The 17,487-nt window shown below is 31.8% G+C and overlaps 3 protein-coding genes across 3 annotated transcripts; all 3 read left to right on the top strand.

Annotated features, from left to right (window-relative positions):
- The first annotated feature begins 2,735 nt into the window (after window positions 1-2,735).
- LOC130636704 (RNA-binding protein 7-like) lies at window positions 2,736-12,660 on the top strand. The gene is made up of 4 exons (XM_057446522.1): window positions 2,736-3,312; window positions 5,026-5,121; window positions 5,738-8,657; window positions 10,009-12,660. Exons 2-3 carry the CDS (start codon window positions 5,029-5,031, stop codon window positions 6,443-6,445), a joined length of 801 nt encoding a protein of 266 aa, XP_057302505.1. The 5' UTR covers window positions 2,736-3,312; window positions 5,026-5,028; the 3' UTR covers window positions 6,446-8,657; window positions 10,009-12,660.
- Window positions 12,661-13,216: 556 nt separating this feature from the next.
- Window positions 13,217-13,906, top strand: LOC130637020 (TLC domain-containing protein 5-like). The gene has a single exon (XM_057446873.1). The coding sequence runs from the start codon at window positions 13,217-13,219 to the stop codon at window positions 13,904-13,906; it is 690 nt and encodes a 229-aa protein (XP_057302856.1).
- A 1,341-nt stretch (window positions 13,907-15,247) lies between these two features.
- On the top strand, window positions 15,248-17,076 carry LOC130636706 (TLC domain-containing protein 5-like). The gene has a single exon (XM_057446523.1). The coding sequence runs from the start codon at window positions 15,327-15,329 to the stop codon at window positions 16,023-16,025; it is 699 nt and encodes a 232-aa protein (XP_057302506.1). The 5' UTR covers window positions 15,248-15,326; the 3' UTR covers window positions 16,026-17,076.
- Window positions 17,077-17,487: the final 411 nt, after the last annotated feature.

Below are 17,487 nucleotides of genomic sequence, written 5' to 3'. Positions count from 1 at the left end.
AGGTCGTGAGGAAGGCAGGAACGATGTTTTAAAAAAACTTCAATCTGTGCAGTATGCTAGCGCTACCTAGAGTCTCCACCTGTTTACAAATTTTAATTTTTGTACATTTTATAGGTCTTGTAGGGCCTATAAAATATATGGGTTTTTTAATCCTCACTTAACAACCATTCCTTTTTGAAGTCCTTATACCGGCATTCTGTAATATGTACCTGACGGTAGTAGTTTTTACCTGGAACATACACCGATAATAGTGCCAGGATGGCACTGGCTTGGCAGGGTTCATCATAGGGTACTGGCATATTATGGAATTTAGTTTTGATAGCATCTTTGTAGTATTTAAGCTTGGCGTTCACATAACGGTCCTTTTCAATTGCTCAGATATCAAATCTTCAATCTTGGACCTGATTTGACGATACTTCGCGACCCAATCAGGATACTCTTCAAAATCAAGACTCATCGACGGTACTGCATTAGTATTATACCGGGTCACTCCATGTGGGGACCAGATTTTAGGCGTCTTTACCTCGAGGGCTACCACAAGATCCCGTGTATAATGTACTGTTGATCCTTAACCCCGTTAGCAGGTATGGGATCTGACACTGTCAGGTAGTCCACATTGATATCGTTGATGTCTGTAAAGGCAGCAGCAAATGAGTAGAATAATTTAGGTTTGACAAGCTCACTTTCAAATTTTAGCATCTTGTTTGATTGAAAGTTTAAACGACTTTAGAGAATTGCATGCCATTGTACATACGCAATGACCCCCATTATACGTAATATGTTCATGAAAACAGTACCAGCACAACATTGTACTCTTTACCACGAACCGACGCCCGCAGGTACATCTATCATACTCGTCAAGTACCCCTTCACAGTCGTTACAGTGCTCTATTTATTCTATAGTCTTCAAGACGATCGTCCAGGCTTTGAATCTTTCGTTCATTCACCTTGTAGTAAGATAACATTGGTTTCAAACCAACCCCAAAAATTTCTCTTGCGTCAGGTCACCCCCAAATCTTTCGAGACGTTTCCAGTCCGGAACAGACCTTCCTTTATAACGCCTTTTCAACTACCACAACGATATTTCATACGCGCTGTCATACTCCTTCCGCTTTTCCACATAAGCCAAGCAGTACACATCTCCATAAAAGTAGCCCTCATACACGTACTCGCCACCATCGCTCATATGGGCGGCCATGTTTTCCATCACATGAAAAAGGCCGGATTTCGTCGTACTCACCTGTGGAGGGTCGTATCTCATTGGGCACATGACTTTGTCGCGTAGTTCTACAGAGCACCAGTAGCACAGAGTACCATTTTATATATCATTTCGTATCGAAGATTACAGAGTATGTTGGGAATTCCCCTCTTGACTGCGCATGCATTGATTTTTAGGGAATTCCCCCTGTGCTAGAATTTTACTCCTATTTGTATGATTTTATGACGTCATCACTCATTAGGGACTAACCCCTTGAATTCCATAGCTAAGCGCTGCATGGTACTGGTTTTGTTGTGACGTCACTGCGCGACTGTGCTAGAAGGAACATTTCCCTAGGCCTTGGGTGCAATGCCATACCTGATTTTATGCATAAACAACAAAAACCTGATGTATGTTCAGTTTATAGATACTCAAGGGCCTTATTCTCTCGATAATGGTTAGGCTGTGGTGTATCTGTCCTTGCGAAACATTATTATACGACATGCGTGCTTCTGTTTACTGTAAATTTTTGTGAGCTTAGAATGATTAGTGCTAGCCCAGACAATGTTACAATATGTTAAGTAGCTGTGAATAAATGAAAAGTATAAATTTTTAAGACAATGAAAATTTAGTAATGGCTTTGTTTTGTATAATATTCCAATATTTTTGGAAATCTTATTCTCTACTGTTTTTATATGGGTTTTCCAATACAAGTTTTCGTCAATAAGAACACCTAAAAAGTTTAGAGAGCTTTCCCTTTTTATGCTAGTTTCATTTAGACATAGATCTGGAAGTTTTAATGGCAAGCCGTCTGATTTGAGTTTTTGCAAAACAGCGTATATTTTGTTTTATTTACATTTACAGACAGTTTGTTTGCTTCAAACCATTCATTAATACTATTCAGTTTTTTGTTCTTTCTTTGTTTACCGCGAAAAGGTTTGAGGACGAGGTAAAATACCTAAATGTGACCAGTAGACCGTAGAACTAGTTTTCCTTTAACCCACATCTCGTCAACACATTCATTGCAATGATATTTAAACCGACCGCCTTCGTTTACATTGTAACATTGTAAACCACCATCTCATAGCATGGTTATGTTGAAATTTATTAAAAATCACGAGCACCTGGTCTTGTCACTATAGTTCGCTGTAATTTCATCAAAAGCTTTTTCCGTTTAAATGGTGGTTTATAGCATTGGTCCAACGAAATATTTTTATACATATAGCATACATTTCAAAGTGGAAATGCTTATGTAGTTCTGCCAAAGGCTGATAAAAAAATTTCTTCTAACAGTAAAAAGTATGTTTACTCCAAACTCTTTAACCAGATCGACAAACGTTTTTTTTTTTTTTTGTCTAAACTCCCTCCATTCTTGACCTCGGTTTTAATCTCAAAGAGCTCTGGGGACGAGAATGCCCCCCTTTTTTTAAAATAAGCTCTCATAAAAAAACGCACATGCCCTGGTGACGAGTTTGTCCAGTGTATTTTGCGAAAGAGTTTATGGCACGGGCGCTCACAAATGGCGGATTTGTTACGGCTGGTGCAGGCATGAGTACAACATTCAATTTTCAGTTGTATATGTAACTATAGCTCGCTACGCACTTTTTTATACACAACGGTTTAGAGGCCTAAAATTTAGAGTTGGCTAAATCCAACTATACTGAATCCAGCTCTAGCCTACAGGAAAAAAAACAACAGTTTTCTGAGACATTTCTTGTTTTAAAAGATACTTTCACATAAAAAGGTGATTAAACCAAAAGTTTTGATTGGCACACCATTGTCCATAAATTGAACACAAGCAGGTACGTGTGTGATTGGGATTGTACTTAGTATAAAGTAGAACCAACAAGAAAAGAAGTCTAGCTAGCCATTAGCTAGCTATAGCTAGTAGTACACAGAGGTAGACAACAGTTGTCAAGCAACAGTATCAGTCTGAAACAAATGTGAGTATGTGAAGGTGAATCGCGCTTCTAGAGTGCTCGACGGGTAGAGCTATATATTATGTGTGTCAGGTTCAATAAAATACACGGTACTTTTGTACGACTTTAAGTTTCATGTTAAACAATCATCAGGTACAAGTTACCAAATATTTCTAGGTCCCTGAGTTTAAGATTTAACAAAATATTATATTTGTTGTAATGAGTATATTCTGTAAGACTTTAAATTATTCCAGTAATTTTTTCTATCAGAACCATAGATTTTGCGCAAAAACTTTGAATTTCACAAGGTACTTCAAAGAAAGGTAACCATAACTGCCAGCAATATTCTAGATGGGGTACAACTAGTGATCTCCATATTACTCCTCAGACAAATTCTGCTTAATAATTAATTAATTTTAGAAATGGATCATAAAAATATGAATTACCAAATAATATTTTTTCTTCTTTATTTTTCATATTTTAAAAGTTAATTTTATTTGACAAATAATATGACTCGTGCGGAAATAGACATATAAAAACATAAGCGAGTCAACAAATCCAATTTATTTAATTCATTTTACGTTATATTTTCTATAAACTACCTGTTATATGTTAACAACTTTGTATTATGTTTATGTTTTTTATATGTTAATTTTATTTACTTGAAAACTTATTTTAGCACTATGATTTAGAATTTTTTTTTTGGTTTATTATAAAAGTTCTGAATTTTCAGTGTATAAAAAATATACAAAAAAATATATTTTAAAAATTTATTTCCAACCTGGATATTGTCAAGCAGATAAACAATTTAGAGAATGTGTTTACTGTTTCTTGCAATATTGGAATGTAATTTTTTTTTAAAATGGATAAAACATAAAAAACTACTGAAAATGCAATAAGTTTTTCTTATTTCTGCATTTTCATGTACAAACATTCAAAAACAACTTTAACATCTTTATATATAATCAGGGTTGTTTTTTTTCTTCTGGAAGATTGGTCTGTGCAATTGATCTTGTTTCCATGGAACAGCTTTGTGAATTTTTGATGAAATTTTTTAAATCTAAAAATCAATCAATTTAAAAATTAAAAAATTACAACACATAAAAAAATATATAATATTACGACAAATATTTTAACTGGTTCAGAGAAACTACTTAAAATTAAAGGTACTGTTAAAATTGCTGCATTGGCTGCAAAATTGTTGACTATATTATTTAGTACTTTCACCATTAAAGCACAGACGCCCACTTGTTAATAAGACAGTATGTTATTTGAATATATCAGCAAAGCAATGATTTAACTGCAAACTAAAAAACCTTAATCATGCCCAAATATGAAAAACTCAGTGCAGTGACCTACGCAAATATGCTTTTAAAGGCACCTGTGTTTAAAAAATAATATTGCTGCTCTGAAATTTTTCCTAGGTGTGTATTTTATTAAGGACCAGAATAACAAAAGACTGCTTGTGCTATGCGGTGGGATTAAAGAGAGAAAAAAAAGTTGCTTTCAATTAGTCACACTCCCTTTGCGTACATTTTTTATAAACAATTGATTTTTTGCACTTTGCACGAAACATTGTTTAGGTACGTAGGGAAAAACCTAAAAAATGTTTAGTCCTTGTTCACCTGTGCAAGTTTATTTTCAAAGTATTTATTTCATTTTTACTATTATTTATCACTTATTCACCCGAAACAAATTGTTTAGCATTTGGTTAAAAATTAAGCAATTTCAGGGCCGAATAAAATTTTGCATTGTTTATGAAAAAGAGTAATATCTAAGGAAATATTATTTTTAATAAAATCTAAAAATATCTAACCTGACTATAAAATCACTTATCACATAAAATTGACACCTGTTTTTGAAAAAAGTTACTGTGCTATAATATGTACTGGTTTATATACGTAGATTAAAATGCCTGTTTACCAAGATCCAGATTGTACAGTGTTTGTGTCAAATGTTGAAGGGAGGGTTACTGAAGAACATCTGTGGGAACTTTTTTTACAGGTAAATATTATTGATATTGATATTGATATAAGTTTTTTCATACCACTGAGAGCAACTAGACATTCACAAAAAATTTTGTGTGCATTTAATTATTGTGCTGGTAAATGGATATAAATCCAATTTCCTCCCACAAGACAACAATGAGCCATATAAACTCACAATTTGTCACTTACACAATATACCTAAAAGTAAAATATTAGATAGAGGTGGTGTTGTATGCTTAATAAGATATTATAATTTTTTTTGACAAAGGTGCCAATTTAGCTAAATGCTCCCTGCCATTTCCAGGACTATTTTGGTTTTGTTAGCGTCAATTTGAGCATTGTTTTTCTTCTGAGATCTGAACATGTTTACTTTGTTGTGTTACAAATTTTTTAATTTTTGTTGTGTGTTTAATTTTGTTTGCTTGTTTAGCGTAAATTTTGTGATCCCTGCCAGTTTAATCAGTTCTAAAATGTGTTCACAAATGTATGAAACAGAATAACCCTGGTACTCTTTTGAACCAATGTTCACAAAAATAAAAAATGTATACAGAGTTCATATTCATTCTATAATGAACAATTTTAGCTGTATACTTCGATTCCTTGTTAAATAACAGTTTTGTTTTATTTTTTAGGCTGGACCATTACGAAATGTACACATCCCAACAGACAGAGGTACTGGGAAAAATAAGACATTTGCGTTTGTAACTTTCCGGGATGAGTGCTCTGTACCGTTTGCATGTGAGCTATTTAATAAACTTATGTTATATAAAAAACCAATTTATTGTAAACCTACAAAAGACAGCAAACACGCAGCATCTACAGGCACACAATTTACTACCCCAGAAAGACCACTTGATATAAATCAATCATTTGGAAGATATGATGCACGCAATACCCCAAGCGAGTCACCTCAGACACCCAATGAACATGTAAACACCCGTCCCGATTATAGTAACAAAAGAGGATACAACTCATATGAAAGAAAAGATTTTCACAGACCGTATGATTCAAGAAATATGAATGGGGGTCATTTTTCAAATGAACGTGAGAATTTTTCTAATAGTTATAACGATCGTGGTAATAGAGGAAGGTATGATAATCATTCGAGGTTGAATGGTGGTGACTATCATCGTGATAATCAGAGAAATATGACACCAAATAGTCCTGACGTAAACATAAATCCACTTCTTTTGGAAGCTGTCAGTCGGTCTATTAATCACCTCCGCCAGCAAGGTGGTCAAGGACGTTCACCACAAAATAACCAATCTCATTTTGGACCAATGAGACATGATAACTCAAGACACAGAGACACCAGGCGACATTATTCTCACCCTTATTAAAAATTATTTTAGCTTTTCTTTCTTTCAAGTAAGTTAGGGTATGTATATTATGAATATGGATGTGTCGATGGAAGAATTTATATCGTTCAAATAAAGGTTTTTGTACTGGAGGCTTAAAAGAAATCAATACAGCATCATGGTTGCTTTAATTTATATGTTATAGCATCTTTATGATAAATTTAATGTGCTATTTTAAATTTTACGCTAATTAACATGATATTTTCCAGTGTTACTGCTGCTGCCGTGTTTTATGTACTAATTATTTTAATGGTTTTATTTTACAATTAAATTAACTAACTTGTTTTTAAAATGTAGAAAAGGAATTTTATTATAAAGACGATGTGCATACATATTTTACCTGGCATCAGGAAAATTGGATTAAGACTCGCATGCTTATCTGTCTCAGAATTAGAACAATCTTATGATATGCTTATTTTTTATCAACTCTCAAAATTATTCGAGGCCGTGTACTTTTGTACTTTTTTTTACTTAGCGAAAATTTTAAATTTTCCTATTATTTGGAAAGGGCAGTTAAGGTGACTTTAAAAGATGCTAAAGTATTATTACTATGTTCAAACATGTTTATCTGTATGTTAAATTTAATCTTATATCAACTTTTATTACCGACAGGGCATCTGCATATGGAGTATATAATTAAATGTTTGGACCAATTTAAGCCGAAAAGTTTTTTTGCATAATGACAACAAGATTGTTTTAAAATTAAAATTCTTTAAACTGTTTTTCTATGTCTTTGACATATTATTTCTATTAAGAGCTGCTTTAATTCTGATATAAATACTTTCATTTTTAACGTATTAAAGTTAAAACAAGTGAAAATCATTTTAGCAAATGGGACTATTTTTTAAAGTACTAGTTTTGAGGTGTAAATCGCACACCTTTTTTTGTGTGTACTTTTTCTGAACTTCATTATAGTTGTAATAAACTCACAAAAATTAGTCTGAGCAATAAAGTTAGCGAGGTTCCATTTTTAGAACCTTGGACGACATGACGTGTTTTGTGATTATTTCATTTTTAATAGACTTTAACAGAATAAACCTTTTGCACAACTTCCAATTTCCTTTGTTTTTTTAAATTTTTGTTTTCTGAATTTTTATGAATTTTTCTCTCATTTCTTTATTATCGTATAATGTTTTTGGTACTTCTGATAACATCCTCAAAAAAGTTGTTGCATATTAATTACTGTACATTATTTTCTAGTTCCATCTTCTGTATTATCCTCATTGCAAGTTTCTGAATTTTCATTGTGTTGTGGGCCTTTTAAAGCCCAGCTGAATAGGTTATGTGAACAAACTTGTGTCCTTTTTAACTATGTTAATGTCTCTAGTTGAGCATTTTCTTTGTTTGTGTTCACTCTGCTCAGCAGTTTGTTTCTCATATTATTTTGATTTCTTATGCCTTAAGGGAAGAATTTTTTGCAAAAATAAATGTCTTCTGAAAAATATTTGCTAAAATCACTTTATTCACTAAAAAATAACACCCAGAATGGGTCATGGTAGAAGCAATTAAGAAAAGAATTTTATTGCTATTTTTTGATGATGGATTGTAATATTGTGTGTATTTATGAAGGTCCGGAAGGCAATTGTTATCCCCAAATTGATCTAATTGCTTCTACTTTCTTGTTGTGGAAAAACATCTTTGATACTTCGAAAAGTAAAGATTTTTTATGAAAATAAACTGTAAATTGAAAGTTCTTTCATTCAAATCACGAATATATATTCCATTCCAAATATATTTCATAGAAACCTTTTCAATAATTCGCAAACAATCAATTTTCCAAAATTTGCCAGGAAACCCTGTTTTATATAAAAAAAAACTACCAATTTGCATAATAAACGAAAATTTCTTTCCTGAAGGTAAGTAGTTGTTTGCCAACTCCTAACTTCATTTTTATCTGTTATTTTTTTATAAGTAATTGTTTTATGTCATACTTGTTGTTATAATAGTTTTTGTGTAGCAAAAATTTCACAATAAGATGTTCTATGTTGGAGTGTACTTAGTATTGTGGACTGGATATTACTTTGTTTTGTGTTATTTCAACCGAAAGCAGTCAGCAGAATGGGTATCAAGAATTGTTGCCTTGACCCATGCATTTGTTATCGCTCGAGGTATAGAAGTTTGTATATTTACCGGACCGTGGCCATTTGATAATTTTGGAGCTGAAAATACTGTATGTCAAAACATTGTTCTTGAAGTAAGTTCAGCTTATTTTATTTTCGAAACTTGTTGGTGTGTTTACATGCAGACTGAAGGCATAATGATGATGTTGCACCATAGTATAAGTGTCTCCGCCATGTTGGGAAGCATGTGGATAAACAAATCTGGAGCAGAAGTGACTTTGACAACGTGGGGGTCAGAACTAACCAACCCCTTTTTACAAGTTAGATGGTTTTTGCGAGAAAATGGGAGTTACAATACTAAATTTTCATTCTTTAACGATTTTATTTTTATCACTGTGTTTTTCATCGTTCGAGTTTGTATAGGTTCAGTTGTAGCATGTTATTTGTATTGGTCGAAACACACTGCTTATGTAATGAAGTTCTGTGGCTTTTCTTTCTATGTTATTAGTTTGTTGTGGATGTATCAGATATATCGTTTTGCTGTAAAACGTATAAAACGCTTGAAACAGAGTTAGATGCATGTTCTTTTTTATGTATATTTATAAATTATTTTAGTTATGTCGAATTTGTTTTAATTTCCACCACGCATGCACATCTCATTCTGTAGTGAGGAACATAACAAAAAGCCCTTCAGAGTCTATTTACAATACATTTACATTAGGTTGTTATTTATCACGATTTAAGGTTGGTAGACAACCGTATTTCCATTTAAATAGAACTATAAGAACATTGCCAATATTTTTGGTTAGTGTCTAATCTCACACAAAAATCTACAGAGTAAATATCTGGTCAACAAATAAAGAATGAAAATATGTACGTTTTTATTATTTGTTTTTCTACCTTTTTTTGAACATATCTAATTTTGAAAAAAAAGCATCGTATATATTTTAAGTCTTTGGCATTGTTAAAATATTAAATTAAATAAGCAATATTGATGATACAGTAATTCTTTTTAATTTCCTTTTTGTTTAGAGTTTGTTATGTTTTTTGAATTACATTGTAGATTTTCTTGTACCAAAATAAGAAAGAGTGAATATAATAATGTACAAGTTTAATTGATTTGGAATTGCTACTCGAAATAATCGCAACCACTGTAGACTTTTTTTTCTTGTACACTGTGCCAGATGTGTAGCTACTTGTCATCTGTTAAAATAGTCATTTTATTACAGTATTTATTCTGTTTAAAAGTTTTAAACTGTTATTATAAGTTTTTCTGAAACACTCAGAACTACCTATTGTGAAAATTTTTACTAAACAAGGTTTTGTATATTAATCTTTTTCTAATTTGCATCTTCCTTTATTGACCATCTTAAATAGTAAATGTGAATTTTATTATTGTGTGTTATAGGTCTGTAATAAATAAAATCCTGTGGTTTAAAATTGGTGGTTGTAATATACTTAATTACCAACTTTTACTTACTTCAGGTTCAATATTTACAAATATATGTGAAGTTGTATTAAATGTATTTGTTCCTGTCATGTATCTGCATTTGGTTGGTCCTTCTATTGTTTTTGCAATGGTTTAATAAAAGAGATGTAGCATGGAATTCCCGGATTGTCTCTCTTCTGCATGCTGTTATTGTGTGTCGTTGTTGCGAATATTGCTGGTTAACAGAGTCAACATGGCCGTTCAGCAATTTTGGTGACGAAGTTACATCGTGCCAGTCTATTCCAATGTTGATTACTGCAACTTATTTTGTTTACGATAGTTTTGTTTGTTTTTATCTCAAAGAAGACTTGGTGATTGTTCTTCACCATTTTATTGCTGGTACAGTGGTTTTATTTAGCTGGTATGTGTCGAAATCTGGTCCTGAAATTTTGCTTGCCATATGGACATCAGAATTAACAAATCCTAGTTTGAATTTAAGATACTGGTTGAGTGAGACTGGTAACGATAAGGGTTTGTTTTCTCTCTTAAACGATGTTTTGTTTTTTACTGGCTTCCTGCTTCTTCGTTTTGGTGTTGGTACATATATGATATATGAGTTATATTACTCTCAAAATTCTTTGCTTTTAGTTAAGCTAGGAAGTGTATTATTTTACATTTTAAATATTTGGCTGTTGCATCAAATGTTATGTGTAATTAGGGATATGGTATTTAAAAACACTTTACCAACTAAAGACAAAACGTTGTAATAGCTTGTAATTAGCTCTCCTGAGTAAACCTTTTTTACGCCCCAAAATATTCTAAATTTTTTTTAAATTTATTTCTAAAAGGTTGTATCACCGAAGGTTTTATTTAGCTTAACAAGTCTCCTTTTTAAAAATATTTTGGAAATTTCTAAAGAAGGAAACTGCTCTATGGAATTTATGAGTGTATGTATGTAACATTTTTTCAACTAATCGCCCTCAACAAGTTATTCTTAATATTCTCAATTTTGTTACTCGGAACAACTGTTGATAGGGATTAAAAAAAAAGGTTGTAGAAGTTACGAGTTTTTTTAACATAGATTATTGTGTAGTTTATACTATTTTAGAATTTGCCTACATTTTTTGAGTGAACACTTTTGCTGGTGTGAAATGTGTACCAGCACAAAGTGGTAGATTGTACTTTTGATAATAAGAATTTTGTAACAATAGCATTGCACTGGCGCTGGTAGCGTTGTTATTTTCAATTTTGTGCAAATTTTTTAAATTTTATTTCCCAAATTTTAATCAATACATTAGTTGTATGCAATATGTAAATCCAGTGAATTATTACAACTTATTGATCAAGTGCTATACATTCTGTTGTTTCCTACATCATTTGGTAGCGAAATTAAAATTAAGTTGAAAGAATTATTTTTTAAAAAATATTGCTTTTATTGTTATAGCGTATTTATATATAGTATGTATTATATATGTTATATATTTATGTTTAGTATGCATATTTTCTTCTCTTTTTATATTTTTAAGTCGACTTTGTTTATTTTATCTCTGTTATATATGTCATGAAATGTGTTTATGATTCACAAAGATATTTTTTGTATATTATATATATATAATATTTTATGTATAATTTTTTTACTATTAAACTGTAATAGACTAACAGGGATATGAAGTCGTGTTCCATTTTTTGCGGGTTTTTTTCAAATTCCATTTGATCGAGTAATGTAAGCAAGAAAAATAAATTTTCACAAGTAACAAAAAATTGTGTCGACATTATCAGGAAGGTTATGTGTGAAAGTTACATGGCTGCCATTTTGAAAACTGTACACAGCAATGGTTACAAACTGAAGTGTAAAAAATTCAGGCTTTGTTTAATTTACCTAAAGCTCAAAAGTATTGACAAAATACATTTAGATTTGTGTACTAATGTAGAATGTGGCTAATTATTTTTGTATCAAATTCGATACTTTGTGTGTTATTATCAAAAACGTTGTAACAACGTTTTTAATCTTTAATTTATTTTCAAAGATAATTGTTCCTATACTATACATGTATTGCTTGGTAAAAATGACACATTTTAATTAATAAATAATTGTTTATGTGGTGGATATGAAAATAGAGTTTTTAGTTACACCCATAACCACACCTACTTATATGAATTCTTTAGAATTCCATTTTTGTTTTACTAAACTTGTGTGCTGTTGATGTATTTCGAGTAGGACATGCATGCTATTATTGAAGTTTTGTGAGTTTTTACTGTGGTGAACTATATTTTATTGCAAGGCATGTTAGAATATGTTTATGTACATTTTTTCAAGTGTGTATCTAATAGCTGCTTTGTAAGCACGAATGTGCGTGTAACCTTATTTTTGGATTACTTAAGCTTTTTGTATTACTTATAGCGTTTTTATAGTAATGGATGCTTCAATTTTCAAATTAGACTTAAATCCCCAAAGGAATGGAAAATATGCGTTTCTGGCTATTACAACATCGCGCACCTTGAAAAACGACAGTTTTTTTATTAAGTAACATTAAAAAATAAGATTTTATTCTGGTGTAATGTATTATGTTACTGTAGCCAGCTAATTTTTATGCTTGCTATGGTCTAGAAGAGTAAAGGCTGACTGTGTTCGTTTTTATTAAATTTGTATTTATACGATATATTTTTGACTTTATGGCGTCAATAAAATATGCTATTACATGGTTTGATATACTTGGAACATTTTCTTCCCTAACCCATGGTAGCTATGTTATAATATATTTTTGCTGTTTGTCCAAAATGCCATTATTTTTTCACTTGTTTTTTAGACTAGGTTACTGTGAGTTCTTATGCATTTTTTTTTTTTTTTTTTTTTTTTTTTGATCAAGCCGGTATGCTTTTTAGCTTTGTCTGCTGCTCTGAAGTTAATTTTAAATGATATCCAGAACTCTAAGCATGTCGAGTGCTTGTGCAAAAAGAAAATTAACGGTGGCACCACAAAATGTTTTATCTTGTTTCATTTTGAAAATAAAAACGACAAGATTTATCGTTACATTCTTTATTCATAGCTTTCGGTAGAACTTCTACTATTTTTAATGCACAGTCGTATAAATTTCAACAAATTTTATAATCAAGTAATAAAATAAGTTTTTTTTTGGCCAAATATAGTGAGATTTTCTTGTCTTTTTTATTTTCTGTACTAAAGAGTACACATCTCGTTTAGATTGTATAACAACGAACACCATTCTAAATACATTTAAAGTCAACTAGATATGTGCTATAAACATGAATGGTATTGCAGCAGAGTATCTGGGTCTAATTTTTTTGCTGGTAATTGGCTGGTCTGCAATTTACACGTTACTTGTGAGAGTGTTTAACAAAACCTGCAGTGCTGAGTGGAACTCAAGAATAGTAGCTTTTATTCATGCGTTCCTTGTGGCAAGGTATATTGAGTTTGGAATGTACCATGAAAGAAGCGAGTTGTTAGGAGTTGGTTTGCCAAACACGGTGCGGCAGACCTACGTATGTTGTTTCTGTTTGTCGTATTTTATCTTCGAAACAAGCTGGTGTTTATACATGCAAACTGAAGGCTTGGTTATGCTCGCGCATCACATGGTGAGCCTATTTACAATTTCTACGTGTCTTTTTCTCAATTCTTCTGGTTATGAAGCATCACTAATGATCTGGGCTGCAGAATTCACCAACCCTCTCCTGCAGATGCGATGGTTTCTTCGTACAAAAGAACTGCACAAAACATTGTTTGCCAAGCTCAACGAAATGGTATTTGTTATTTTGTTTATTTTCATGCGACTTTTTTATGGTTCTCATTTATTTTACCGTTGCATGTTGTCTGAAGACATAAAGCCTGTACCTCGAGCTGGTTCTTTTGTCTTTCATGTTGTCAATTTGGCGTTCGTGTATCAAGTTGGTACCTTAGTCAGACGTCGTTTTCAAGAAAAAAAGAAGAAGATGTGACGTATTAGGCTTTTAAGAAGATAAGAGGAAGGTGGGGGAGGGAGGGGATTAATTGTTTGGTACTTAAGATTTTGTTTCCGTAATGTTAAAATATGTTGAATTACAATTTCCGCCATAAATTCGGTGAGTATAATATATATGGTTTTAATAATGAAGTTTTAAAGGTTACTTTTGTTTAGCTACTGGAAAATTTATTATCTATTAATTTTTATTATAATTGTTAAAATACTTAATTTGTGTTGCTAGTTTGTGTTTTTATTTATTAAATATTTAATTGTTTTTTCTATTTATATCAATCAATTGTTACTATTTCTATCAATTTTTAGTAGTATTTAAATTTTAGTCAATTAGACCTTCATCTTCTGATCATTTTCTATAATCTCCAAAAAACTCTTTAAATTTGCCTTTTAAATTTTTCTTTCTACTTACTGGTTTCATTGGTCATATTTTTTGGAGCTTTTAGTCTCGCGTGAGGAGGTAAAAGATGGTTTGGTCTAGTACTAAGTTTTTGTTTCTGTCATGTTGAAAAAAATGTTGACCTTCATCTCGTCATAAATTTAGATATATATATTTTAGTAATGTTTTAAAGTTACGTGTTGTTTAGCGGCTGAAGTTGAAATTATGAAATTTAAAATTTACCTGTTGTAGTTTTTTATTAAAATTATTAAATGTTTAATTTATGTTTCAAGTTTATGTTTCTATTTAATGAATTTAAATTGTGTTTTCTATTTATATCAACCAATTGTTACTATTGATATGGATTGTTAGTAGTATTTATAATAGTTTTTAGTATTAAAGATTATATATTTTAGAAGTATAATGTCTATTATTTTTACAAATGTGTTCCCAATCATGTCTTCCTGGTTGTGGAGTAGTGAAATAAATAAGCCATCTTCTGCTAACCACGTATTTTCCTTGGTAGAGGAGGTATATCCAAAGTTGATCTGATGCTGTTCGAACTTATTCTTCTTTCCAATGCTTGAAGACCAGCTTTTTTAAATATCGGTGACGCCTGAGACGAACTAAAGAATGTTTTTCTTTATTATTTTGTTAGTGCAAAAAAAGGGGGAAGGGTGGGTGACCATTCCTCTTGGAGTATTGTAAAATTGTCTCCCAGATTCTCCTCGATTCTTTTGAACCGTAACAGCCGTAACCATTTTATTGGAATGCACCTTAAACTGAAAAAATGAACTTTGAATTTCTAAAATTCTTCTTAAATTTTAGTCAATTAGACCTTAATATCATGACTCTTCTCCGTAATCTCCTCTAAATACGACTAAATTTAAAGTCACTCGGGTTTACTTACTGGTTTCATTGACTGCCACCTTTGGGCCTATTAGCCTCGCGTTTTTGTTGCAACAATAAGTAACTTTATTTAGTTTATTTTTATAGAGATTGACATGCATGGAAATTAATCATTATGTTTTTGGTTTTATTAACACTGACGTCATGGACGCTGTTCTATTATGTTCTTAAAAGATATAACCACATGCGTTCATCTGAATGGAATAGTCGTATAGTAGCTTTAATGCACGCTCTTCTTATTACGAAGATGGTCGAGACGTGCTTCTTCATTGGTCCATGGCCGTATGACAGTATGGGGGAGGCGAACACTCTCACACAGTATGTCACCATGAGTATCAGTGCAGGTTACTTCCTTTTTGAAATAGCGTGGTGTGTTGTTATGCAAACCGAAGGATTCGTGATGCTGTTACACCACTTTATCAGCCTGACTGGTTTGATTTCTAGTTTATATATTGATAAATGTGGTTCAGAAGTAAGCGCTGTTATATGGGGATCTGAACTAACCAATCCCTTCTTGCAGATCAGATGGTTTCTACGGGAAACGAAACAGTACCAGACGATTTTCGCTTATATTAACGATTGGTTGTTTTTTCTCACTTTTGCTGTCGTTCGCGTAGGGATCGGCGCGACTTTAGGATATGCGATGTATTTTTCAGTGGGAACGCCTATTATTGTAAAAATCGGTGGATATCTATTTTACTTAATTGGATTGGTATGGATGTACCAGATTTTTAAATTTGCTCAAAAGAGATTATTTATAACGCCAGGAAGATTTATACAGATGAAAAGATTGAAAGAAAACAAAAAATTATGATATTTTTATTTTTAAAGACTTTTTTTAGACACACGCACATTTAGTTCTTTTAATTTTTAACGTAGAAAATAAAAATTTATTAGGGATGTTAAAAAAATAGAATAACTTCATTTTTAGAAGTACCAACGAATGATTTAATCAACAATAAATTGATAGACTGACTCTATCTGCTAATTAATGTCGCAACATTCAAAGTTTGAGACTGTTGACAGATACTAAGACTCCGTGAACAAGAGGAGTACGTTATACAGACATCTATACCTACAAATATCACAATGAAATGATCAATGTCGCAATAGGCAATTTTACAATTTCATTACATAAATCTTTCAGCGATTTTAATAGCCACAGCCGTAAGGTTTAGTTCCAACCCAGGCTAAAATTAATATTGTTTACAGTGAAGTATCTTAGTATACTTAAAAAGTTGTAGAAGTTACACAGACATTGCTTAATGAAGGAACTAAAACATTAACTTATACCTTATCAGGGTAACAAAAGGGAAAGGTGAACAAATTTAAGGGTAGATAACTAATGCTTCACCTGGCTAACATTTTCCCCAACTAACATTTACCAGACTATAATAATCTACCGTTTTTCTATTGTTTTTATTGTCAATTGTAATGACAATAGCCAATAGAATTGCAAAATAAAGTTTTTAAAATCAGTAGAAAAAACACAATTAGTTTATTAAAACATAAAAGGCTTCATTAGCTGTTGTGTCATATTTTTATACTTTACATACAAAACAGTCCTTCTTATTGACGTGCAATTTATTTGTCCGTATTAGCGTACGATGTTAATTTTTATAGCTAAGTAATTATTTCATTTAGTACACCTTTAAAAGGTTTGGTGTGTGTAGAGCTTTTTCAAACAAGCGTGTACAATCCCGAAAGGTGTATTTCTATAAGGTTATTATTTTTAGGCCCCTTTATAGGCCATTTACCTTATTACATGCGTGCTTTTTTCAGTGCGTTGTACTTTATGTGTGTATTATATGTAGGAATTCTTCACATGCATTCGTGTTGACAAAAATATAATGAAGATCTGATTTCTTCAAGTCTTTTTTTTATTTGTCTGTTAACCGAGGTGATAAATTCACTCTGGATAAAGAAAGACAGATCCAAATTTTGCTCACTGTATTGTACTCACAACATTGCGATCAAGTACTCCGATTGAAATGAAGTTTGGTACACTGTACAAGCCAATCATGTTGAACGCGATGCTGGCATAATGTGAACAAGAACATTTGTTGAAGTATAATTTACTCATCAACAAATTTTTTTTGAATTTTTGTAAACACATCATAGTAGCAGTAAAAAACTTCTGAGCAAATTTGCGCACCTGCCTATGCGCAAACACGTAGTTTGATACAACTAAGTTAGGTCTCTTGATGTTTTCCTCACAGGAACACACAAATTGTCAACAAATTCCTCCCCATTACTTTTTACTCTACTTAAAAGTA

Source organism: Hydractinia symbiolongicarpus, chromosome 3, assembly GCF_029227915.1.
Source record: "Hydractinia symbiolongicarpus strain clone_291-10 chromosome 3, HSymV2.1, whole genome shotgun sequence".
NCBI lineage: Eukaryota > Metazoa > Cnidaria > Hydrozoa > Anthoathecata > Hydractiniidae > Hydractinia > Hydractinia symbiolongicarpus.
The sequence above is the reverse complement of the archived record's forward strand: the minus strand, read 5'-3'. Positions and strand labels throughout refer to the sequence as shown.